Source organism: Varanus komodoensis, unplaced genomic scaffold (assembly GCF_004798865.1).
Source record: "Varanus komodoensis strain SLA01 unplaced genomic scaffold, ASM479886v1 scaffold9, whole genome shotgun sequence".
Lineage (NCBI taxonomy): Eukaryota > Metazoa > Chordata > Lepidosauria > Squamata > Varanidae > Varanus > Varanus komodoensis.
In genome coordinates this window covers 19875840-19902274 of record NW_025336598.1, presented here as the reverse complement: position 1 = coordinate 19902274, position 26435 = coordinate 19875840, and the positions used below count along the sequence as shown (strand labels likewise).

The 26435-nt window shown below is 39.3% G+C and overlaps 1 protein-coding gene across 2 annotated transcripts in view; it reads right to left on the bottom strand.

Annotated features, from left to right (window-relative positions):
- Positions 1–7758: 7758 nt before the first annotated feature.
- The window catches only part of RHOH (ras homolog family member H), a 21574-nt gene continuing 2897 nt past the window's right edge, over positions 7759–26435 (bottom strand). For both annotated transcript variants that reach the window (XM_044418379.1, XM_044418378.1), the window contains 2 exons: positions 23130–23208; positions 7759–11110 (listed from right to left, as the gene is read on the bottom strand). In XM_044418379.1, the coding sequence (XP_044274314.1) occupies positions 10334–10972 (639 nt within the window). In that variant the 5' untranslated portion in view covers positions 10973–11110; positions 23130–23208 and the 3' untranslated portion in view covers positions 7759–10333. The remainder of the gene's footprint in view (positions 11111–23129; positions 23209–26435) is intronic.

The following is a 26435-nucleotide window of genomic DNA, read 5'->3' as shown; positions in this document are numbered from 1 at the left end:
ATAATTTAGCAATTAAAATAAGTTTTAAATAAAAAGGTCTTAGCCTGGCGCTAAAAAACAAATAATGATGGCGCCAGGCGGACCTCTCTGGGGAACGCATTCCATAGATGGGGCGCCACCGCAGAGAAAGCCCTCCTCCGAATACTCACCCTCCTAATAGCATTCACAGAGGGTTCCCGGAGAAGGGCATCCGTTGCTGATCTCAAGGGGCGGGAGGGCATATATGGGTTATATAATTGTGATGAAAATTTGAATAGTAATTGTATGCATTCATAATATGAAATGAGTGTAGGTAGTTGTGTAAATGATTATCATTTAAAAAACTGCTTTTAGTTTTAATCATATTTTTACCGTGATAGAAGTTTCATTTGTTTCTGAAACATTTTGGACAGAGTAAAGAATGTTTAAGATGTTTGGTAACTTTTTCCCCCACCAGTATTTATGCCTTTCCCTCATGTAAGAAAAATCATATGAGCGGCCACACAAAGATTTGTTTTTTCCCTCAGATTCTAATGAATCTCATTCCTACCCTCCCTTTCTTCTTAAGCATTAAGGCAACCTGACCCTAAACCTTGTAACACCGGGGGTGGGTGCTATTGACTTTATGCTTCACATTCCTCCTCCAGCATAAATTTAGTTCAGTCTCCGCAGAGTTGCCTTCAGATGTGGGCTACTACTCTTCTCATTCTCAGTCAGCACAATCCCCATTATGCCTGAGAGTGATGAGACCTGTAGCTGAATTCAACAGGTTGCTGCTCCAACTGATCACATGAAATTGATTTTCTTTGCAAAAACCCAAAACAAAGCAAAACCCTAAAATATCATTTGTTAGTGTAACAAACAGCCAATAAGGTTTGTACATTGTGGTACACTGTGGTTTCCCAGGAGTGGGCCTCCGCGGCTGGCGGAGGTTGCTTGTTCATCCTTACCAAGGGTAGGAGGCTGCTCGAGGGGCGAAAGGCGTAAGGTGACGGCGCTGCGGGCGCAGGGAGGGAGGCAAGCAAGGGTTGGTTCCTCGGAGTATGTCAGCGCAGGCCCGAGTCTGGCTTTATGGCCCAGCGGAACTTGGCTGGGCTCCGGTCAGCGTTTCCCAGGCCCTGCTTTGGGCGGAATAGAAATAATGGACGTTCTGCGATCATCCACTGTTGGTTTGCGACCAGTGTTAAAGTGGTCGGCGGCTGCACTGTCTCATCAGGCTCCATGGTAGTTTTAAATAGTTCAGGTGCAGTTCAGTGGAATACCAAGGCGCGTAACAAATTAAGCATCTCAGAGGCACAGAACCAGCTAGAGCGGCCCATCTTTTCGTACCTCTAAGATGGCACGAAATCTTAGATATGGAATCCGGGACTGCACAATGAATTACATTTCCATAACATAAATTAAAGCATTTGCAATATATTTAATTAAATGAGGGAGAATTAATTTTAAGATGATTGAGGAGGAATTGAATGAAAACGCTTTGTGCGGAGATAACAGGCAGCTCCTCCGACCACAGCCCAAGCACAACGACTGCTCCTCTAGAGTGGTTTCTTCTGGCCACAAACTCCCCTATATGATCTCCCTGGCCCCTCCTTTCTTGGAATTGGCACACTGAGCCTCTTGTACTTGAGTTGATGAACTCTCCCCAGCGTGTCCTGCCTGCTGCTGCTGACAAATACAAGGTGAAGGCCACTCATGAGGCCACTCTCTTCCTGAGGCTAAAAAAAAGAGTGGGATGGAGTGGAGATCTCGCTCCAGCATGCCTGTGCCATTAATAGGTTCTCTGGGATGGGATAAGGGCTCTGGGCAGCAAGAAGGCTGCAGAACAAGGCCTCGGGCTGCATGTGGTCTGTAGGCTATGTGTTGCACCACACCAGGCTAGAAAATGTTTGGCCCCTTGGATGCCAAAGCAGTTAAAAGAAGCACTAAAATATAGTAGGAAATTGTACAGGAGTATTTTATATTTTCAGGAACTGGGGCAGAGACTCCTGACAAAAGATGAAACTAGATCTCCCTGAATTCTGCAGGGCTAAGTAAATATGCCTAGAACTGGGCTGCATGAAGAACAAAACAAAAAAAAGTATCTGCATGAGAAAAGGTTGTTTTTATTTTTCCTAGGCCTACACTGTTTTAATTTGGGGAATTTTGTTGAAAACAACCATGCAGATGCAGTCTAATTTAAAATGAATTTGCAGAAGGGGAGGGTTCTTCTGTTTCTTGCTTACAGAGAGTTTGAGTGAATCATTTTTTCTTTTCTTTTTTGGCAGGTGTTTCCGGTATAGAAAGAACAACATCTCTGTGGTTAGACCATTTCTGCTAGTGTATGCACCATCAGGTTCACCTAGCTGCTTTTGCCCTAGACTGAACCACAATGTTTAGGACCTATTTGAAAACTCCAGAGCTTGGATTAGACACACTGTCACTACCTCAAATACAATGTATGATCTCTTCCAGAGTTTCACTGTTTTCCAGAAGTAATGTCATTACTGTATAAACACTGATCATATTTTATCATAAAAGTCCAGGAGGTTGTCACTTGCTCTTTAATACCTTGAGGAAAGTAAGGCATAGAAGCTTCATGGCATGGAACCAAAAAGGAAAGTATTCCGTTTTCTGCATGTCCTGGCATAATTAAAGGCACAGAAACAATCTCACTTAAACACATTTTTAAAGAAAAACTAAGAAATCAGTAAGTGCAAATGTGTGTCATGCACACTCAAAATTACATTCTTGTACTGTGTCCCTTTACCAGCTACTAATTTATCAGACTGAGCTTTTCCTTCATTTATATATGTTTTGCCTATTGTTTCTGTTTATTATGCAGCCAATGAAGGCTTTACAGGAAAGGTGGCAACCCTGCTTACTTAACCTTACCATAATTTTTCTTGTGTGACACCTGTGTCTTTGTAACTGCATTAAAATTCTGAAATCAGTAGGCAGAAATGCATTGACAGGATTAGTTTAACTGGTTGGATTTTGGTTATGCAGGGGGTAGGGACAGAGGTAGGGAGCCTTCAGGGTTTATAGATTTGGTAGTTCTTTTGTCCAGGGGTTTGGAATTGACCATATTGCAGCTAGTTACAGTTTAGTAATTACATTCTTGCTGACAAGTCTGTTTCTGTTGAAGCAGTTACACTTTGGAAGGGTTGCCTTTTAGCAAAGAATACAGTTATAAAATACTTCGTTGGCAAATTGAGGTATTCCTAGTACGTCTTCCAGCAATTAGAAAAATGCTAAAACATTTATAGGTTCTTCATTTTATTTCCCACAATGATTCAAAAGAGTTTGATTCAGGAGCAGATGTATTTTAAGGTTAACCTCCCAATCTGTAGGTTAGCCTGTAATTCTAAACAGACAAGGGATGAAGATTATTAAAACATTGTAGGATCTACTTTGAAAAAGCAAGTATAAGATGTGCTTTCAGTAAAGCTTGTATATTTTATTCCTGAAGTAGACTATGAGGGAGCTTTGCTATCAACCTGATTTTATATGTTTAATTTTCTAAAACTTATTTTGGCCAGGCTTTAACTGTTGAAGAAAATACAAACTGCTATATTTCATTATAAATGTGTCCCCGTTTCACTTTATTGGTGAGAAGCAAGTAAACAAGTCCACAAACAGGCAGACTAATGAATAAATATATGAATAACCAAAAGTCGCAACTGAGATGACAGTTTTATGAAAGAAAAGCACTAACTACACCAGGCATATGCAGAATTATCATTGAAATCAAGTCTTTATTGTGGAGAATCAAACCATATGCTTATTGAGTATAGAATGAATTGTGTGCTTGTTTCATTTTAAAATGGAGAGCTCCATTATATTATTCTGAACTACACTCACAACCTTCTACTAATGTGTTAATTAGATTCTAAATGAGAAATGTGAATGCTTAAAGACTACCCTGGTATCAGACTAACTTGCTCCATAATAGTAGCTTGCTCTGCCTAAATCTGCTCATGCTTTTCATAGCATCTGCACTTGATAACACATGTTCTATGTACAAATGTTAATTCCAGTTTTTAGAATCCATATCTGGAAACCATGTGTTTAACCTAAAGACTAGGTGACTTCCAAGCTTTCTTTATACTCTTCATACTTTTTGTATTCTCAAGTATCTTGGTTAACGGTGGACTATTGAAAATGCAATTTGCTGTGGTGTATTCCTCGAACATTCTGAGTATACAGCCCTTGTGCTCTGTGTTGTGTGAACCCTGGCTTCTTTGGTTAATCATGAGTTAGACAACTCAAGGTTAACCTAACAACTATTGTGGGTTAATTTTGGATTGTTTAATCCAGATTAACACAGGGTGGCACAGACCCTGGCCAATTTTGGATTAGTTAAATCCTTGATTTGCTGTTTTTCCATGTGAACCAGGGCATACGATTTTTTTATCTGGTGGGAAGAACCGGGGTTCTTGAATGACAAAGGAAAATATATATTACTAGTGCACAGAAGCTAAGTATTATTTAAATCCAATTCTGGAGCCAAATGTTTTCTTAATATTTTTTAACAGCAGAGCCATCTGGTTTTTAATAGTTGCCTTAATAAGGCAACAGATAAAGCTATATAGTATAGAGATGCAGTGAAAGAAAAACTTTCACTTGCCAAATGGCCTTCTGTTGTAATTGAATGCATAGGAGACCTGTGGGTGGGGCGGGGTGGGTGGGACGCAGAAAGCTATGAACAAACTTCAAAATGTGATCTTGACAAGAACACTTCTGGCTAGAATTAGCAACTTTTTTGGTATGCATCTACTTTTCATAACTACTTGACATTTGGTAAGGAATGCCAGGTAATTAATCGATAGGGTAAATGCAACACTGAACAAGTAGACTGCTGTTCAAGCTACAAGGTTTCCCTTTGCTCTCTTCCCCACTGCAAGCATTCTGTATTCACTCTGGAGAGTCCTCCAGCCATTTAGAGCAGATCAGGGAGGCTGTGTGTGTGTGGAGAGAAACATATTTCACTAGTGGGTTCTTTTTGCTGGTGAATAGCCAATAATAGTCTAAGCCCATGTAGACAAAATCAATACCTGATATACCAAACAATATCTTAAAATAGCCAGCTTATTTGTCAGAACTTTTTCTTACCGTATACTAAAATTTTATTGCCAATAATTTTATTTTATGCAAAGGGGCCAAGATTTGGGGGGTTTATCTCCTATTCCAGGTAACTTAGCTGATACAGTTATGAAAAATATTTACAGAATTAGGAAAAATGTGGACATTGTGTGTGTGTGTGTGTGTGTACACTGTGAACATAAGTAAATGAAGAAAATTTTGTAATATATACCTGAAGAAGTCAACGTCATGAGACATATGCTTCACTTTTTTGTTATGTAACACTTGTGATATTGAAATGTCAGAAGATATTGCCATCAGTTTAGTTTAAAATGCAGTGATGTAAAAGCCAGAACTCGAGACCTTACTGACCAGACTAATGTTATGAACTGACACTATGCTCTTTTAAGAAATTTTCATTTTTTTTTACATGTTGCATTTTCCACTCTTAGTCTCTATAGGAAGAAATCGGAAGGGTGCTACTCCTCCTGTGATTGCAAATAACAGCATCTTCAAAATGTGTCTTTGTGACACAAGTATTTAAAATGTTGGCAATTCTGTTGGTTCATTCTGGGTATGTGCATGTACTGAAATTATATAACACTCCTGTTAAGATCAAATACATTCACAAGCAGCTGAGTTTTGAATGTCACAGAACTCATCAGTTAAATAAAAAGGGGAGAAAGAGAATTAAAAATGTATTGCAGCTAAAGGACTTTTCTATATCTACTTAGAACCACAGAACTTAACCTTGAGTAAATTATGCTTAAGGTTACAATCTTAAGCATTCCCATTATTTAGGAGTTGTGGTCCCCACTTGGATGACTGCAGAACTATTTATGGAAAGTTACACCTTAATGTGGAGTTGAATTGCAGACCGGAGGAAGCATTTCATGCAGTTGCATAGTATATTTTGAATGTGAGGCAGTCATTGTAAGAGTCACTTAAGCCATCCCCCTAAAGAGAATATGCAATAGCATGTTGGCAAGGAAATTAGATTTCCTTCCCACCTACTTTAAGAATTGCTATTAAACATGGGAAATGGAAGCCTGAGTGAGTGGTTGATGATGTAATTGTCCCTGCTCTTAACTGACTCCATTCTGGATTTCCATTCTGAATTTGGGTTTAAGCAAATCGTTAATACAAGAGAAAATGGCCATCAGTGGTTGGGAACGGGAGGAAATGAACAGATCCAGCTGCTGTATAATTGTTTAAAATAATTAGGAATAAAATATATACTATTTCCTGTATTTTGTTGGGAGTCTCCCCCCACCTCCGTATTTATTATAGCTTTTTATGCCCTTAGGTTCAGCAAAGCTTACAGCAAGTATCAGACTTTTTTTTAAAAGTGGAGGAAGAAAAAGATGCAACTGAGTTAAGGTGGCAAGGATAGTAGGAAGGAAAATTCCCCTCAGATCTAGAAGGGACTTTGAAGGAATTTAGTGAAATAAAAGTTTAATAATTAGGAATAGCAAAGGGGATAAGGGAAGGAAGCTGTTATTTGAAGCATTATGCAAAAAGACTCAGCAGCATACATGTAATCAGAAAAGCAGTTTCATTTGCAGGTTTACCATCTAAAAAGACTTGACACACAAGGAAAGAGGAACAAGGAGGGAAAAATTATTTTAGGTTTGGTGGAGTAGCCTTGCTTTTCCTTTGTTTGGTTTGCTGGAAAAGGAAAGAACAGGAGGAAAGTATGAAATAAACAAGCAGTTTGAGGGTTCGGTTAAGTTCAACAATGAGAGGAAATTGAAAAAATTGATTGTAACTTGGTCCCTCATTTGATAAGCATACATAGGCCGCAATCCAAAAATATGCGTAATTTCTGGGGCTTGGGGCTGGAACAAACCTGTTCCCTTTGATTTGCTTGGAAGCAAAAAGTTGAATGGACCATTGGCCCAAACCAGAGGGGCAAATCATCTGGTTGTAAAGTTCCTGAATAGCAGCCCCTCCCATCCTGCCCTATTCATTCGGCAGAAGACTTAAAGCTGAAGAAAGTTTCCTAACCTTCCTTATATCCTGCCCTTTCCCTGCCAGCAGGTAGTATATCTGATTCAATCCAGCCTCTATTTTATTGTCACCATTACCCTATAAAGTAGATTAAGTCTGAGGACAGCAATAGACTTGGGGTGGCTGAGTAGAAATTTGAATGTAGTCTGATAGCTTTACTATACCACAGGATATAAGCAAGATTTTGATGTGTGTAAGGTAACCAGGTTGCAACCCATTAAATTCCTCTTACACTTTTATATTAACTGGCTGATCAATGATAAGATTAATCTGGAAGCTTTGCAAAATATTTCTTTGATCCTCCTTCCTGTACCTGCAAGTGACCAGGATTCCAGGTGTGCTGCCCAACATTTGGGATGGGGGCAAGCACAATTGTCTTCCTTTCAAGCTTGTAAAGTGGCAGTGCTGTTTTTTTTTTTTTTTTTTTGAGTTAAATCTTGCCAAGTTAATGCCAACTATTTGAATTTCAGCCACAGATTTTTACACATCAAGTTTGTCCATATTTTTTTTCAGGTTGTGCTCTTGTGGCTTTATAGCCATTTCATATACAGATACTATTAGACAGTTGGGCTCATCTCTGTACTCACAAAAAGGTTCTGTTGCTGATTCCTGTTGATCAACTGGTAAAAGACAGGAACAGGCCCAACATTCCTTTGTCAGCTGGCAACTTAATCATTTTTAAGGAATGAAAAGACATTTGCTACAAATAATTTTATTTTAACATTTCAAGAAAAACGGTTCAGAAATGTGCATGTTAAAGTGGAGTATATCAGTTTAGTGCTCATTGAAAAGCGATTGTTAATAATAGAAACAGAAGGTTGAGATAAACAATGTACTCTGAACAAGCCTCACAGAAATCAGCACAACTCTACATGGCTTTAAAGTTTCTAGTTTGTACAGGAAATGACACTTCAGTCTGCATTAATCTCTTTCACTGATGTCTAATTTAAGTGTAGAGTTGACGAACACCTTAAACTGGGAAGCAGTTTCCATTCTGCCCACTCAAATTTCTGCCCCTTTGCTGTTGCAACCAGCAAAAAGCTAGAATAATCTTGCCAGTGTAATCACTGGTAGCTGAACCAAGACCACAAAAACATTTGTGATAAAGCACTGAATGGGTTTTCCTGATCTACTGGTTACATGTCTAGATAGCAACTTCCTGCATTCACAGTCCATCATTTGTTGCACTATGGCAGATAGGCAAAAAGCCAGCATCAGGAATGTGTGTGCACTTTGATAATATAGTTCTGTGCAAATGAAGGTAGAACTAGAGTTGTCTGAATCAGGCAGAATGTCTTGGTTTGCCCTACAGCCTTTACTAAAAACTAGACTGGCAAATATCAGGAAAGCAAACCATTTATGGTATGAAAATAAGTATTACCGCTCCTAATGTCTGCAGATTGTGTCAATAAATATACAGGAACAGGAGGGAGGTAATTCCACATAGGAGCTCCACATGTACAATACCAACAGTGTATGCAGACTAGCAAGATTGGACAAGGAATTCCAGGCCTCCGGGTTAAATTTTGAAGTAATTTCTAGGAATACTTCTTTGCACAATGCAAAAGCAGCCTGTGCAAGTCATCACAAGATGCAACAATGGCCATTTGTTTGAATAGCTTTAAGTTTCTAGGCACATTCAAGGAGTGCAATCCTTGGCATGCTTCCTCAGAGGGAATTACAATAAGGAAGTTACTGTACCTACCAATAACAGGCAAGAGATAAATGGAGAACGGTTGTTCCCTTCATGCCTTGCTTGTGAGTTTCCAGAGAAATGATCCTGACTGCTGTTGGAAAAAGGATGCTGGACTAACTAGATGGACTCTGGTCTGACCCAGCAAGGCAGTTCTGGTCTAGGGTGAGAACAGGGGAGACAGTATATGCAGATTATGGAAAAGATTAGTGTGGTCATAAATTCAAAAAATACTACCTTACTAGAGGCTACCTTATCATAATCAGATAAATGGGAAGATCTGACCTGGTGAAGATTCTAGCTAATAATGTAATAGATGAATTTATCTGATTACCCTACAAAGAAGCTACTAATTATCTCATTAGTACCTACACCAAGAGTTTTCAGTAAAGAAAGTCTGGCTTTTTAGGGAGTTTTAACAGCATTAAAATATATGTTTCATTTCACATATCCACGTCTTACATACATATGCAACTTTCTTTTGACCTTGGCTTTAAATCCAATTTTCTCCCACAGAATCATATTTGCTAAGGTTGCCAGCTTTTTTCTGGCAATGCTCCCAAGCCTTTAACAACAGCTTGCAGGCAGAAGATGTAGCTTGATTAGGCATGGAGTTTTTGTGGTGAAGAATGCTTTGCTCTATTCATTTCTGTCCATTCATTAACCTACGTCACACATAGAGGCCCTCTCAGAATAAAAAGTTGCAGTTTTACTATTTCCCTGTGTTTATATCTTGTCCCATAACATACAAAAGTATTGCTTGCATTTTGATGAAGAAATCTGTTTTCACTCCTAGGTGGATGAAACATTAGGCTCTCATGATGTTTCCAAGATGGTATATTTATGCCTAGGGGAATTCTTTTTGCTCCCTTGCTATTAAAAACATGAAATGGGAACCTCTCCCCTTAGCTTAGTGGCTGCGCCAGAGCCAGTGAAGTTTCCAACCTGTACACAGATAATGTTTCACACTAGTGCTTTTATTCTGGAAGAGAGACTATCAGGTTGATACTGAATCCAGGGATGAAGAAAATATAAATTATAGGTTAAACTTTATGAAAAATGTAGGTGTAGCTAAAGTACAGCTTTATATTGATTTAATTCATCTCCCCAGGGAATTCTGGGAACTGATCTGTGAGGGTTTATTTGTCAATATGAGAATTTCTAGCACCCTCCTTAAACTAGTTTTCACCATACTTTGAAAGAAAGCATACTGGTAACACTGGGACAAATAAAACAAAACACAACCTTTACAAGATCATCTAACATCAGATATAGAATGCCAGCTCTGATTTTTTACTGAAATCGATCATACTTTCAGTATTAAGTGGCTATGCTTTAAAAGTTCTCAATAACAATGATCATATTGCTGCCCGCAAGTTGGCTTTCCTTCCATTTAGAGAGTCAGCTTGTCATTTTAGAGGGGAAGACCGTATGCTATGCCTTTCAGACAAAAAGTTCCTGAGGTGATTTGAGTGTCCCACCATCAATGCTAACATAGTGTGTTCATGTTTTTAATTGTTTGTCATAAACTTTCTGCCATAAGAAAGAAATAGATTTGTTTTGACAAATTAGGACATTGAATGGAAGTTAAAAAACCTTACACTCATTAATAGAAAAAAGACTCCTCCGGGCTCGTTTTCTTGCTTGATTCACTGCAGTCCGGACAGCACACTCAAACACCTGCTGTACCCCTCTATTGGTGAGGGAGGAGCACTCCACATAACCCTTTGCTCGGATGTCCTTTGCCAGTCGTTTCCCATGCACTGGGCTGATACAGGTAGCACTATGGGGTCCCATTTCCCTCTGGTCCGTCTGGGTAGCTACCACTAAAATTGGGATTCTGGGCAAATGGGTCCTGATCTCTGTAACCCATTTGTTCCTCAAGCTGAGGAATGAGCTGCGATTGGCCACTGAGTAACACATTAATACCACGTCAGCCTGCTGATAAGAAAGAGGACGAATCCCTTTGAAGGAGTCACTCCCAGCTGTGTCCCAAAGGCCTAAACTAATCTGGACGCCATCCAGGAAAACATCAACCCCTGTGTTGTCATACACAGTTGGCCTATAGGTGTCTGGAAACGTCTCAGATGTAAAACGCAGCAGCAGCGCTGTCTTCCCAACAGCGGCATCTCCAACTAAAACACATTTGACTGAATCCAGCATTTCCTCAAAGACTGCTATTTCTAGAATGGAGTCTGGAGGTACAGTTCCTGGAAGCTTGCTCATGTGGGCATCATTCAGTAGGAATCCATCCAGATTTCTATAATGAATCTTGGGAGTTTCACACAAGAAGTCAAAAACTACAGCTCTCCCATGTACATCAGTGAGTCTTCAACTCTTTGACATGTTAATGAGTCAAGTTTCCTATAAGAGCAAAAGAACACAAATTATTTTTGTTACAAGTCACAAATAATCACATTACAACTCTCCCTCCAAAGAATTCTAAGTGGCATGCATGGTCATCTCCCACCCCACTCCACAGCAGGTTTTTAAACCTTATAAATCCTCCTAGACCAATATATAATCAAACAGTAGGAGTCCATTAACTTAAAACCAATATAAAGATGAATAAAAATTAAAACATACAGCCTCTAAAAGCAGTTAACCGGAAAATTACCACTAAGGATGCAACAGAAATCCCACACTATCAATAAAACAGTATCAGCCACTACCAAAAGCTTAAGAGTCAGCTTTTTCCTGATGAATGCCAAACAGTAGAGATGGCTCTAGGTCAACTTTCCCTAATCTTCTGCCTCTAAGATGTGTTGGACTATGACCTCGATCATTCAAAGCAATGTGGAAATGATGGGGGTATAGTCCAACACCTCTGCACAAGTTTTGGCAAGACTTAGGTGAACCTGGGTGTTAGCATGATAAACTCAACATCACCATGCTTTATGCTCAAATAGGAATTGAATCAATGTATTCAGAACATGGTGCTGCAGGAGACCTTTGCGATTACCCTGGATCAACAGAAGGATAAACACATGGTTCGTGAGATCAAATCAAACCAGAACTTTCCATAGAAGCAAAAATGACAAAACTGAGGTTGTCATACTTTAGACACATCATGAGAAGACAAACTCCCTGGAGAAGATAATCATGCTAGGGAAAGTTGAATGCAGAAAAAGAAAAGGACATGGCACATAACAACAGCAAAAACACAGGGATTGAAGTCATTAACATTAACTATTAAATCATGCTGTCTTGGCGTTTAAGTGAGCTATTTTCATTTTCTATTCTTTTGTATTTTTAAAAATTTAAAGTAACCAAGCTTACAAAAATATATAAATAAAACAACAGATAATATTCACTGTTAACTAAAGAAGAAAGCACCCTAAGCACTTTTAACTAAGTATTCAACAGCCACAGAATGTGACTTTTTCTCATTAGTGTGTGTGTGTGTGTGTGTGTGTGTGGAGAGAGAGAGAGAGAGAGAGAGAGAGAGAGAGAGAGAGAGCGCACAAGCAAGCACTACCTTTGTTAAGTTATTCAGTAGCCTATAAATAAAATAAGTACGTACGTCTGGATTTGAACTGCAGTTTATTCAGACATGTTTGTGCTGCCTAACTAGAGCTGCAATGTCTTTATTCTGACACATTCCTCATTTTTAACAGCTTACATAGCACTCAGGTACAACACAGAACACAGTCTTTTCTGTGCTGGGAACAGCTGTGCCTACTCAATTTGCCCCAGGCAGATGGTTGGAAATTTTATTTGGTTGGTTAATTGATAAGACACCAAGACACACATTTTTTTCACAAAAAGGTACTGGAAAAAAGTGGAGATAATGCAACTGCTTATGGTGAAAACGCAACTGACACATTGGCTCATCCTCTAGATACGACATCAAGGGGTTTTGTTCTAGAAACAGGGTCATGCGGCACTTGCATTTTAGCAGCCAAACGTGGTCTTTTTCCTGTTACTAAGTCTAAGCTTGGGTAGAAAGATTAGCATCTCTGTTCAAGTTCAGTTTGACATGTGAATGTCAGGAACTGTTTGCATGAGAGCGAATATGCATCAGAGAGATGAATAAAAGGAGATTTGAGGATCATAGTAATAAATTCATCCATTTATTTAATTTCTAAACCGGCCAAAAGCCAAAGCTCTCTGGGCAGTTAACAGCAGCAGAGAGTTAAATAAGACAACAGGAGGCTCCTATAAGTTAAAAATTGACTTTGGTTAATGTAATCCAAATTTAATGAGAATCTTCCCAAAACTGATGATAAAGGAAGACTTCAAAAGAAGGGGCAAAATCTTGAGGGACAGAGAAATTGCTCTTGCCGGAGTCTGACCCGACCATTTGTAGAGAGCTTTTGAAACTAGGCTAACATTGCAAAATCTTAATACTTAATACTACTTAGTACCACTTCCTTTTATTGTAAGACCATCCTGAGACCATTTGGTACTGGAGGATATACAAAGTTTTAAATAAATACTATGATTTGCATTAGGAGATACAAAGTATATGGAGCTTGGAAATGCAAAGGCCTCACAGACACTGGCCATAGCCTACATATTCCTATGTACTTGTGTAAATTATTGTATCATGGCTGCATGCACACATCACACTAACTCACCCTGGCAATAAGCAAAACAACCCAGGGTACACCTGACAGATGGTGGGGCTCATCATGGGTTGCCAGCCCCCCCCCCCACTCCAGTCTTTCCACAGGTATCACTCCTCCCATTGTTTCTCTCTTCTGCTATGATTATTAGCTGTTTTTGGCTTGCCAGCTTTTTTCCATGTACCCTTTTCGCTGGAGAGATGACACTCCCCATTTTAACATCTACTGACAGCCCTTCAAAGTGCCCAAGTAGCACCTTGGAGGGGTATCAGTAGTTGCCAGAACTTTAACACAGAGAGAGAAAGAGCATTATATACAATTCTTGTATTATATTTAAAGTCTCAGCTGGTGCCATGTCCTCGGGGAGTCCCTCCCTCCAGGCTGTAGCAGATATTAACTTGTACATTCCCCAGAAGAGGCTCCAAATTATCCTCTGCCCCAGCTTGGTTTCTCTTTACATTTGTCAAAAGAAAAGCTGGTATGAGAAAGAAAATGTATGAGTGATCTTTACTCACAAAAAGGGGCTAGTGTGATTTGCACACACTTTGTGGCAAGATCCTCCACTCCCCCATGTTTTGCAATGTTTCCTGAGCCTCTAGGTGTTAGAGAACTTGCAAAATTTCTTCTTGAGAAAATAAGTTTTGACAGCTGGCTGTCCAAATTCTCATTCAATTTTAGAAAGGAAGTCTTGACAGTACAACTGGTTGCTCTGTTGCTTAACGGAAACATACACATAAATTTTTCAAAGAAAAGGTATAACTATTCCCTTTTCACATCATTCCCCTTATGTAAACAAAAATTACTCACACCTTTGCTTTTTCTTGACAGTTCATTTTTGGACAGCTGTCAAGATCTGGACAATGTTCAGAGTACCCATACCTGCTGCAGTTTGACAGCTGAAATGTTCCAGGTCATTGTTCCAGTCAAGACTTCAAATTAAATAGCTGCACAAGTGTAGCTAAAAGTTTTTAAAATAAAAGGTTTTATTGAGCAAATTTATGTGTGTTGAAAAAATGGTTTTGAGAGCAACTCCACTTGGGGATCAGAATCTGGATCAAAAGCCAGCTGTTAAGTTATTGGGATGACATGTTATGAATTGGTCAGGTTTGTACAACATGACAAACAATCATGGCCAGTAAACTCATAAAAGGTCTTCTGCAAACATAGTCCATATCGGAACTGAACCCCTAGAAATCTTGACAATTTGAAAAAGTACAAATGGTTTCTAAAATTGTACATTTTGTTAGCTGAAAGTATCCAGAACCTGATTTCAGAAACAACTAGTATGGCACTAGTATTGAATATATGCATAACTGAAAGAGATGCTTCAGTTGGGGGATGTGAAAATGCATTGCATTCCATTACTGTTATCAAGGAAATGAAATACTATTCCCTTTAAGGGTAGGATAGACCATCAGGTCATTGAACTGGAGTTAATTTGCAGCTTCAACTGCATTTTTTTCAGACCATAATTCTCACTTGATTGTCTCAGTAATCATTTCCCATCTGTCACACATTCCAGGATCACAAAGGTGCAGAATGGACTCAGTGCCCGAGTCCGACTGAACTGTGTTTGCCAGGATCAACTGCTTCTTTGATGCCTTCAGACTGAACAGATCCCTTTGATTTTCAGCATGCATCCCCCTTTTTAATTTCATTTTGCAGAAAATGTTTTCTTCCCCCTTTTTTTTGGTGGGCAAAGGCCAGCACCACAAGGATGGAACAAGTTACTTAGGAAGAGAGTTCGAAAGTCTAGACTTTACTGCTAAACATACTGTTTTCACAGAGGTTTTCTTCATGGGGGCAAATAGCTTGCTAGTTTTGGCTTATCTTCCCCCATTATCCATCACCAGTGATTATTCAGGCTAGGGCTGATAAAAGTTGTAGCCAAAAATATCTGGACAGCCATAAGTTGTAAATGACTGCTGCACTAGTTAACGCCTTCTCTTGGAACCCTGAAAGAAGGGTATAAGATCTTTATACTATGGGTAAGTTCATATGGGAAAGGATAATCCTTTTAATGTCCTCCCGCCTCACTTTTGCTCTCCACATTTATACAAGCCTTCAGAACTTTCTTTGTAAGGCCATTCTTGTTTAATCTGCAAATAGCTTGAAGTCTAATTTAATAAGGAACAATTCTCTCTATATCGTCGCTCTTCTAGTATTTGCTTAAATATTGCTATCTTGCATCTTGCAATTCTTTAACTCTCATTACTTTGGGAGGCCCTAAAAAGCAGCTTATGACAGGTTCATTTAAGGGATTTTGTTTACCATGTTTTTGCATTTGCTGTTGCTGTAAATTGATAATCTAAAGTCATCTTCAATTGTTTGTTATAACTTTTTGTCCATAGTAAAAACAGCTTGATTTTTAAAAAGCAATAGGTCTATGAGGAGCTTCAACCTTGGGTAAAATATGCAAAACTGGGATAAATCCTTGCTTCTCCTCATTCTTTCTTGCCTCACTATTCAAAATTATACATATTTATTTATTTATTTATTTTATTAGGTAGATAGATAGATAGATAGATAGATAGATAGATAGAACAGCACGCAATAATTTCAAGCACGACTTTCTGGGCTGTATACAGGTAACTCTGTCTACAATGGATACATGCATGAATATGTCCGAACTGTTGGCAATAACACAAAATAGTCATGCTGAATCAGTTCGAATTCCTACCTATCTAGTATATTGTTCACTTAGTGAATAATACAGTGCCCATGGAAGTCCACAACAGAACACACCTGGAGAAGAAATATAAGCTACTATGTTCAGAGGCATACTGGTACTGAATCTAATGCATAGCCATTATGACTAGAAGCCACTGATAACTTTATCCTCCATGAATAAGAGCACATGAAGTTGAGTTTTCCAAATGGACAAATCACATGCACAATGAACCCCAATGTCACCCCATTTTAACAAATATAAAAGTATTGCACAAGAATAGGGCAGTGCCCCCCAAGTGATTCATGCAGTCATCCCATCAGTTTTATACCAAGTCACCATACAATCAAAACAAGAGAACAAAGGGGAAAACTTTTTTTTTTCCAGTAATTATGCAGGGAGGAAAACAGAACCCTCAATTTCGATCCTCCCTACTCATGGAGCTGGCCTGATTCCTCTTAAAATCAGTCAAAAAAATTCATGCAAATAGAAGGTGCCATGTTCCTTGAGGAATTACAGCCATTAGAAAATGCTTCAATTTTAATTTGTCCCCAAGCTTTAAACAAGATTAGCTATTTCTTAGGGTTTCTCTTCCAGAATTCAACTGTAAAAATCCATGCATATCTATTGTTAAACCATTTCATTTACTTTGACCCTGTTCCAGGCCACTGAACTCCAGAAGTGAATTAGGCAATCACTGGAGTGCCAATTGCTTGGCAATATCTTGGAACTTACTGGGAAGGTTTTCATGATTACACAAGGGAAATATGCCATGGTTTTATTAATTCACCATGTCAATTGCAAGCTGCATAGTTTATTTACCTGTACTGCACAAGGCTTAGCATGATGTTTGAACCCAGCGAAAGTGCTGGAGGAGCTTCAAGCCATGCTTAAACTCCAGAACTCTAGAAAAAGCCAGAGTGTTTTGGAAATTTGCAAGGTTTGGCTATCACAACAACCCATTCCCAATTAGGGTAATTATGCTAATTAGATAACCTGCAACCAGCATGCATGGAGAAGGAAAATAAGCTACTGTTGTTTATTTTTATTGTACGATCATCCTAAAACTTTTTGTAATAGGATGCAATAGAAAAATGGTGCCTCTCTCTCCACTTTTGGAAAAAGCAGAACAAGTCCTTGGTTTGACAACACCACCTTGCATTCCAGAAGTATAGAGCTTTTTAATATCCACAATCACCTAGGCAAACAGGAAAGTAGTGAAAGATATGAAATCAGGAAGATAGTATCCTGTTCAGTTCTTAGAACACAACACTACATTTTTATCAAGAAGTCACTATAGACAATGGTTCTTCTTCCCTCCCCTTCATGGATCACTGCCTTGCCGTGGCGAAGGGGCTTTGTAGTGCAATGAAGCTATAAGCTATGTCATGCAGGGGCATCCAAGATGGACAGGTCATAGCAGAGAGCTCTGACAAAACGTGATCCACTGGAGAAGGAAATGGCAACCCACTCCAGTATCTTTGCCATGAAAACCCCATGAACACTACCAAAAGGCAAAAAGATATGATGCAGGAAGATGAGCCCCTCAGGTCCGAAGGTGTCCAATATGCTACTGGGGAAGAGCAGAGGGCTAGTACTAGTAGCGCCAGAAAGAATGAAGCAACTGGGTCAAAGCCGAAAGGACACTCAGTTGCAGATGTATCTGGTGGTGAAAGGAGAATCTGATGTTGTAAAGATCTATACTCCATAGGAACCTGGAATGTAAGATCTATGAATCAAGGCAAGCTGGATGTGGTCAAACAAGAGATGACAAGACTGAACATCAACAGCTTGGGAATCAGCGAACTAAATTGAACAGGAATGGGTGAATTTAATTCAGATGATCATCATGTATACTACTGCAGGCCAGAATCCCTCAGAAGTAGCCATCATAGTCAGTAAAAGAGTAGGAAAAGCAGTACTGAGATACCATCTCCAAAATGACAGAATGATCTCAGTTTGAATCCAAGGCAAACAATTCAACATCGCAGTAGTCCAAGTCTATGCCCCAACCACTGATTCTGACGAGGCTGAAGATGACTGGTTCTATGAAGACCTACAACACCTTCTAGAAATAACACCAAAAAATGATGTCCTTATCATCATGGGGGATTGGAATGCTAAAGTAGGAAGTCAAAAGATAACCAGAATAACAGGCAAGTTTGGCTTTGGAGTACAAAATAAAGCAGGGCAAAGGCTGGTAGAATTTTGTCAAGAGAACACGCTGGTCATAGCAAACACCCTTTCCCAACAACTCAAGAGATGACTCTACACATGGACATCACCAGATGGTCAGCACAGAAATTAGACTGCTTATGTGTTTTGCAGCCAAAGATGGAGAAGCTCTATGCAGTCAGTAAAAACTAGACCAGGAGCTGAGTGTGGCTCAGATCATGAGCTTCTCGTTGCAAAATTTAGGCTTAAATTGAAGAAAGTAGGGAAAAGCACTAGGCCACTCAGGTATGACCTAAATCATATTCCTGATGAATATACAGTAGAGGTGACAAATAGATTTAAGGAATTAGATCTGACAGCCAGAGTGCCTGAAGAACTATGGACAGAGGTTCACAACATTGTACAAGAGGCAGCAACTAAAACCATCTCAAAGAAAAGGAAATGCAAGAAAGCAAAATGGCTGTCTGATGAAGCTTTACAAATAGCTGAGGAAAGAAGGGAAGCAAAAGGCAAGGGGGAAAGGGAATTAAATGCAGAATTTCAGAGAATTGCTTGAGGAGGTAAGAAGGACTTCTTAAATGGACAGTATAAAAAAATAGAGGAAAACAACAGAATAGGGAGGACCAGAGATCTCTTCAAGAAAACTGGAGATACGAAGGGAACGTTTCATGCAAAGATGGGCATGACAAAGGACAAAAATTGCAGGGACTTAACCAAAACAGAAGAGATTAAGAAGAGGTGGCAAGATTACACAGAAGAACTATACAGAAAGAGCTTAACGTCCCTGATAACCACGATGGGGTGGTCGCTGACATCCTGGAATGTGAAGTCAAATGGTCCTTAGGAAGCCTGAGCAACAACAAAGATAGTGGAGGCGACAGTATTCCTGCTGAGCTATTCAAAATTCTAAAAGATGATGCAGTAAAACACTCAATATGCCAGCAAATTTGGAAAACTCAACAGTGGCCACAGGATTGGAAAAGGTCAGTTTACATTCCAATCCCAAAGAAGGGCAATGCCAAAGAATGTTCGAACTACCATACCATTGCACTCATTTCACATGCAAGCAAAGTTATGCTCAAAATCCTACAAGCTAGGCTCCAGCAATATGTGGACCGAGAACTACCAGAAGTACAGACAGGGTTTCAAAGAGGCAAAGGAACTAGAGATCAAATTGCCAGCATCCATACGCTGGATCATGGAGAAAGCTAGGGAGTTCCAGAAAAACATCTACTTCTGCTTCATTGACTACATTAAAGCATTTGATTGTGCGGATCACAACAAATCGTGGCAAGTTCTTAAAGAGATGGGAGTACCAGAACATCTTATTTATCTCTTGAGAAACCTGTATGTGGGACAAGAAGCAACAGTGAGAACTGGACATGGAGCTACTGATTGGTTTAAAACTGGGAAAGGAGTATGGCAAGGCTGTATAATGTCCCCCTGCCTGTTTAACTTATACGCAGAGCACATCATGTGAAAGGCTGGCCTAGATGAATCACCAGTTGGAATTAAGATTGCCAGGAGAAATATCAACAACCTCAGATATGCAGATGATACCACTCTAATGGCAGAAAGTGAAGAGGAACTAAAGAGCCGCTTGATGCTGGTGAAAGAGGAGAGCATAAAAGTTGGCTTGAAACTCAACATTAAGAAAACGAAGATCCCGGCATCTGGTTCTATCACTCTCTGGCAAATAGATGGGAAAGAAATGGAGGTAGTGACAGATTTTATTTTCTTGGGCTCCAAGATCACTGCAGATGGTGACTGCAGTAAGCGAACTTAAAAGACGCTTACTCCTTGGGAGGAAAGCTATGGCAAATTTAGACAGCATACTAAAAAGCAGAGACATCACCCTGCTGACAAAAGTTTGTATAGTCAAAGCTATGGTTTTCCCAGTTGCAATGTATGGCTGTGAAAGTTGGACCATAAGGAAGCGCTGAAGAATTGAGGCCTTTGAACTGTGGTGCTGGAGAAGACTCTTGGGAGTCCCTTGGACTGCAAAGAGATCAAACCAGTTGATCATAAAGGAGATCAACCTTGACTGCTCTTTAGAAGGCCAGATACTGAAAACGAAACTCAAATACTTTTGCCTCCTAATGAGAAGGAACAATTCACTGAGAAGACCCTGATGCTGGGCACAATTGTTGGAAAAAGGAGAAGGGGATGGCAGAGGATGGCAGAGGATGAGGTGGCTAGATGGAGTCACTGAGGCAGTGGATGTGAGCTTGGGTGGACTCTGAGTGATGGTGGATGACAGGAGAGCCTGGGGGAATGTTGTCCATGGGGTCGTCATGGGTCGGGCACGACTTTGCAACTAACAAGCACTTCTTCCCTAATAAATTTAAACAAGCACCAATGAATGGATTGGTACTTCCAATTAATATGCATATAATTTTATTATATGTAATTTAATGTGTGGTGCTATGCTGTTCAGTGTGGTAATTGATTCTAATCCTAAGATCTGACAAACTCAGGTTCATTTAATCATACTTTCCCCTTCATGTTAACATCAGTGCCAGATTTACATGTGGAAAGGGATGAGCTGTATCTACTAAAGTTAGTTCAACTGAGCTCTCTCACAATACTTCTTTTAAATTCACCTAACCTTCTTAGACTCTCACATCCAAACAACATTCCTTGTTTATTCTAGTCTTCTTTCATTAAAAAGGGATTACTTTTTGGATATTCATTCAAAATAGAAGAGTAGATGTGCTAACCTGCTGTAACAAAGGGACAACTGCAGCTGCATGCAATCACAGGGGCTCAGATTATGAGTAAAGCAGTGATTCTGTGGAAGGTTGTGCTTGCATACATATGTTAAATCTGAGCTAAATCATTCACCTGAAGCTTCTCTTTATCCCACTGCAGATCTCTCCCTGCTAAATTTTCCCTCAGTTGTTTTCCCCACATTGCTTCTGTCTCTCTTTTAATTTTTAAAAACGTGTTTATTTTTAAAATTGTTATACCACCCAATAGCTGAGGTTCTCAGGGAAGTTTACAACAATTAAAACAATACAGCATCATAACATACAACAGGAACATTTACAACTACTGTATAAAATAAAAACTAAGGTGAAATCTTGCAGCAATGTGAAGATTTAAAATACAATAATAGATTTAAAACAACACAAAGGAAAAACTGAAATGCCTTGCAAAATATACTCTTCACCTTTGGTGAAAGAACAGAACATAGGAAACTTACTCCATGACTAGGGACCTCCTTGCTTTTTAGTACCCACCCATCTCACTTCCTTTGTTGAAGGGGTGGTGGTGGTCTCAGAGGACTGATAAAGACAACGCTAGATACTGGACAGGCATATATGGAAGGAGACAATCTCTCAGGTAACCTGGCCCCAAATAGTTTAGGGCTTTGATTATACATTGAATTGGGCCTGGTCATGGGCTGGCTGGCGAATGCACACGGAAAAGTCATATGATCACTTTGGCCAGTCCCTATTAAGAATCTTGCTGTTCTATTTTGGAGTTTTTGGGCTGTCCTCATAATGCACTACAGTAAATCAGACAAAAGCTTACTACAGTGTGGATAATTATAGCTAAACTGTCTCTGCTTGGATAAGGTGTAGTTGGCTAATAGCTTATGCTGATAAAAAGTTTCTGTGCCAGCAAGTCCAGCTGAGCCTCTAATGACACAGGATCCAAAAGCATCCCTAAAACAACAGACATAATCCTTCAAGGATAATGCAACTCCCTCCGGAACAGATTGAACTTCACTTAGGCAGCACCTTCTGGAATCAGAAATCCAAGCAGGAGCAATATAGTGCCTCCAACACCCAACCCAGACAACCTATCCAGAAAAATATAATGGTTGATGGTACTGAAAACTGCTAAGAATTCCAGGGAATTCACTGGGTCACATCCACTCCTCATGCCTCTTTTGACAAAGGTCATCCCACAGGGCAATCAAGGTTGTTTTTGTTCCAAACAAAGCCTGGAACCTGATGGAAATGAGTCTACTAAATCAGTTAAAATCAAGAGTAGCTAAAGTTGACTAAATTGAAGTGTTTTGAAAAGTAGCCTTCTAGTACCATCTGTTATAACAAAAAGTACATATTTTATTTATTTATTTATTTATTTATTAAAACATTTTTATGCCGCCCCATTCGCCGAAGCCTCGGGGCGGCTTACAACATAGATAAAACAGTAAGTTAAAATCCATATAAAATGGATCCACATCCACATATGTATAGTGCCCTTTCCTTTCCTGCAGTCCTCCAGAAGGATTTTGCTGGTACTACGTGCTGCTGAGAAGTCCAAAAGGGACACACACACTCAACTGGTCTATATCCTAATGCGAGTCATCCACTAGAGTGACCAAGGCAGCTTCTGTCCCAAAATTGGACTGAAAAGCATATTGATAGGTTTCATTCAGAAAAACATGGAGCTTGACTGTCACAACATGCTCAAGCACAGCTTCCAACAATGACATATTCAAAATTTGGATATTAATTATCTAAATTAGTGAAATCCGGATCATTCTCTCTCTCTCTCTCTCTCTCTCTCTCTCTCTCTCTCTCTCTCTCTCTCTCAATAAAGGTCGTAATACTTCTTTCAGTAGCATGGCTGGAACACAGGTCTTGCTCAATGACATCTTATAGCATAAGTCTGTCCAGACAGACAAACTCAGTGAGTTTGTCCAGACCTGGCCATCATCACCGATAAGAGAGTGCAAAGGGCAAGGGCTGAGCAGGGGCCTCATCAGCTACACATTTCCAGTCCATGCAATTTGAACAGGACATTTGGGATTTAGCTCAAGGAAATGAAATGTGGAGAGGGTTAACTCTCTAACAGAGCCATTTCTTCACACAGTTATTTTCAACTAACTATGGAAGCACCAACTAATTGAATCATGTAGTTTGCACCTTAAAGACTAACCAAGTTATTACATAAATAGTCTTAGTTTATCAGATCCATGCTACAGAAGTATGTGTTTAATTTACATTTCACTTACCTTTCTCATTTACAAGTAATCTTCTTAAGCAAAAGTTTCCGATCCAAATTACTTCTGTAAAATACTTCATCTGTACATGCTAAAAAAGGAAAAAATAGTCTATAATTATGCTTTATTTTATTAAACAAACAGAACTTTCATGGAGGTGTGCATGTTAAGACCATCCTGGATCACAGCTTTCCAGATTAAGACTGCCATCTTTCTTCTTTTTTTCTGGCATTGTTCTATGCAAGTGGTAAAATACATAGAATGGATATTTTTCCTGGCACAAGGAAAAGCTTGGTATGGTAAATTTTATTTATTTATTTATTAAGCGCTTCTCTATCCTGTCCCCTACAGAACATCTCGGGATGCCTTACAATAAATAAGTAGAATAAAACAACACCCACAGCATCCGACAATTAATATACGAAAATTCCAGTTAATATCAATTAAATATTAAAATAATGGAAAAATAAAAAGGATTTTGCCTGACGCAGAAAAGAATATAACATAAATTTCTGCTTCATGGACCAATTATAAGGCACAGAAGCAGAGCCATATGGATGTAGTTTCATAATCTGCTAGCCAAACCTAACAGTTACCAAGTAGCAGCTACCACTACACATATTACATGGAAGAAAACACTATCTGATTTATTCTGTGCCCCTGCAAAATGTCTTAATCATGACAGCTCCTGTAAATTCAAGGCTCTGACTTCCTTTTTGGGGTCAATCCATCTCATATTTGGATATATTTGATACTCTGTCTAAAACAAGCAGACACTTGGTATATTCCAGTTTCCCAGCACAGGCACTGTGTATGTCTGGATCCAACAAAGTTTGAGTAGAGCATCTCAACCTAAATGGATGCATACTTCAGTAAAAGAAGCTAAAATCCTGCCAATCTGCTGGTTAGTGGGAAAGAGAGAATTAACTGCTTGTGGAACTGAAAACTTCCCCTTCTGGATAGCCAGGTAATAACATTCCAGATTTTAAAAGGTTGACGGCCACAAAATCCTAACTGCTATATGGGAATAGAGGTGTACAAATTTTCCTTCTTGTATAGAAGCATATGCATAGTGCTCCTGGTTAGATACCAGTATCAAAAAATATTTATAGGAACACCTTTAAAAAGTGCCCCAGATTTATTAATGTATTATATTTATATCCCGCTTGCGTTTCTCACATAAAGAACCCTCTATTCCATCTTATCCTCACAACAATAACTCTGTGAGAAAGGTTAGGCCAACAGTGAGTGACTGGCCAACGTCACCCAGTAAGCCCCATGGTCAAAGTGAGGAATAGAACCAGGATCTCCTAGGGTCTCCAGCCCAACCACCATGCTGCATTGGAGGTGAAGCATAGTAACACTAAAAATGAGAATGGCCTTTAGAACAAAACATTAGGATAACTTGTTTTCTGAAGGCTATTACGTGAAATATTTGTTTATTTCACATGCCACTCTTTAGAATATCTACCATCACTTGGAAGCTTATCATATCAAATAAAAACAATTAAAATGAATTTTAATATTCAAAACATGATCAGAATAGGGTCATATTTAGGGTTCTCCTAAAACAAATAGAGAGGAAATGATATGTGTTCTTCTTGAGAAGAGAATTCTGAAGTGAGAAAGAGCCTGGCACTCACTAGCCTAATAATTCTGGCTGAAAGACAAGGAGCCGGGCAGGGTAAAAGAGTTTATTGATAGATCTATCTATATGATATAAAAATTTAGTAATTTTTAATCTTAATCAAGTGAGAAAAGAACTTAGCACCTTCCAATGTAATATTAAAATCCACCCCTGCCAAAAGAAACCTAAATTTATTCAAATTGCATATGGAGTCCTGAATATAGGGTTTTACCCAACTATCTTTTGCACATTAAGGATGTCGCAATAGACAATGTTGGAGAGTGTCTATTTGGCCAGAGCGGCAGTGACACACCCGCTCAGAATAAGGCAGCTTTATTTAAACATCCCAATAACTTCCCTGACAGAATGGCATTCGATCTAGCCAGCATGAATAATTGTCTGTAACATGGAACTGTCAAGAAATCAAAGTAAACTAGAAGAGATTATGGCAACTTCTAGCACTCCCTCTAAAGGACAGGGTCTGTAGCCTGGGAGTACTCCTTGACCCGGAGCGGTCACTGGAAATCCAGGTGGTGGCGGTGGCAAGGAGTGCCTTCCTACAACTTTGATTGGTCCACCAGCTGCGTCCTTACCTGGACAAGCACTCCCTAGCAACAGTGATACATGCTCTGGTAACCACCATTACTGTAATGCACTCTGCCCTTGAAAACGGTCTGGATACTTCAGCTGGTACAGAATAGAGCTGCCAGGCTGCTGACAGGGACCGGCCATTACTCTCACATGATGCTGGTCCTCCATTAGCTCCACTGGCTTCCAGTTGATGTCCAGGCCCAATTCAAGGTGCTGGTTTTGACCTATAAAGCCCTAAACGGCTTGGGACCAGGATACCTGAAGGAACGTCACCATCCTTATATGCCCTCACGCCCCTTAAGATCTGCGGGAGAAGCCCTGCTCTGGGAACCCTTTCTAAAAGAGGTAAAATGGACATCAACTTGGAGTAGAACCTTCTCTGTGGTGGCGTCCAGACTGTGGAATGCACTCTTCAGAGAGGCACGCCTGGCGCCAAGCTTATACTCTTTTTGGCGCCAGGTCAAAACCTTTTTATTTAAGTGGTATTAAAAAAATTAATAGTTTTAATGGTTTTGCAGTCGCTTTTGCTTTGTTTTGTTTGGATTTAATCTGATTTATTTAATGTTTATTTATTGTTTTACACAGTGCTATTGTTTTAATTGTTATTGGATGTTGTTGGATGCTTTTTTAATTTTTTCTTTTAAATTGCTGTAAGTTGTCCTGAGATATTTATATAAAGGACAGCATACAAAAGTTTTTAATAAATAATAAACAAATAAATATAAAGGTGAGCACACTCTACATGCTACTATCATCTAGTATCCAATTTTTCCAAACAGTTTAAGAGTGAAATAAGAACTACTGTAGGCCCTTGTTGTTTCAGATCATGAGGAGAAATTCCTTAAGTCTGGATATGACTTTCCATAGGCTTTGATACTGCTTGCAGTAGCTGCATTCCACAACCATGCTAACTAAAGAATGCTGGGAGTTTTAGACAGGAAAAAAATGACTCCCAGAATTCTCCAGCGGGTCAAGCCAGCTACGGAATTCTGGACTTTGTAGGGATGTTTTTCATGTGTTAATGTGCATAAGTTTGTGCTTTAATTTTAATTGTCATCATTCAAAAAAAAGTTACCTGTGCAAATCTCCAGGCCACAAAC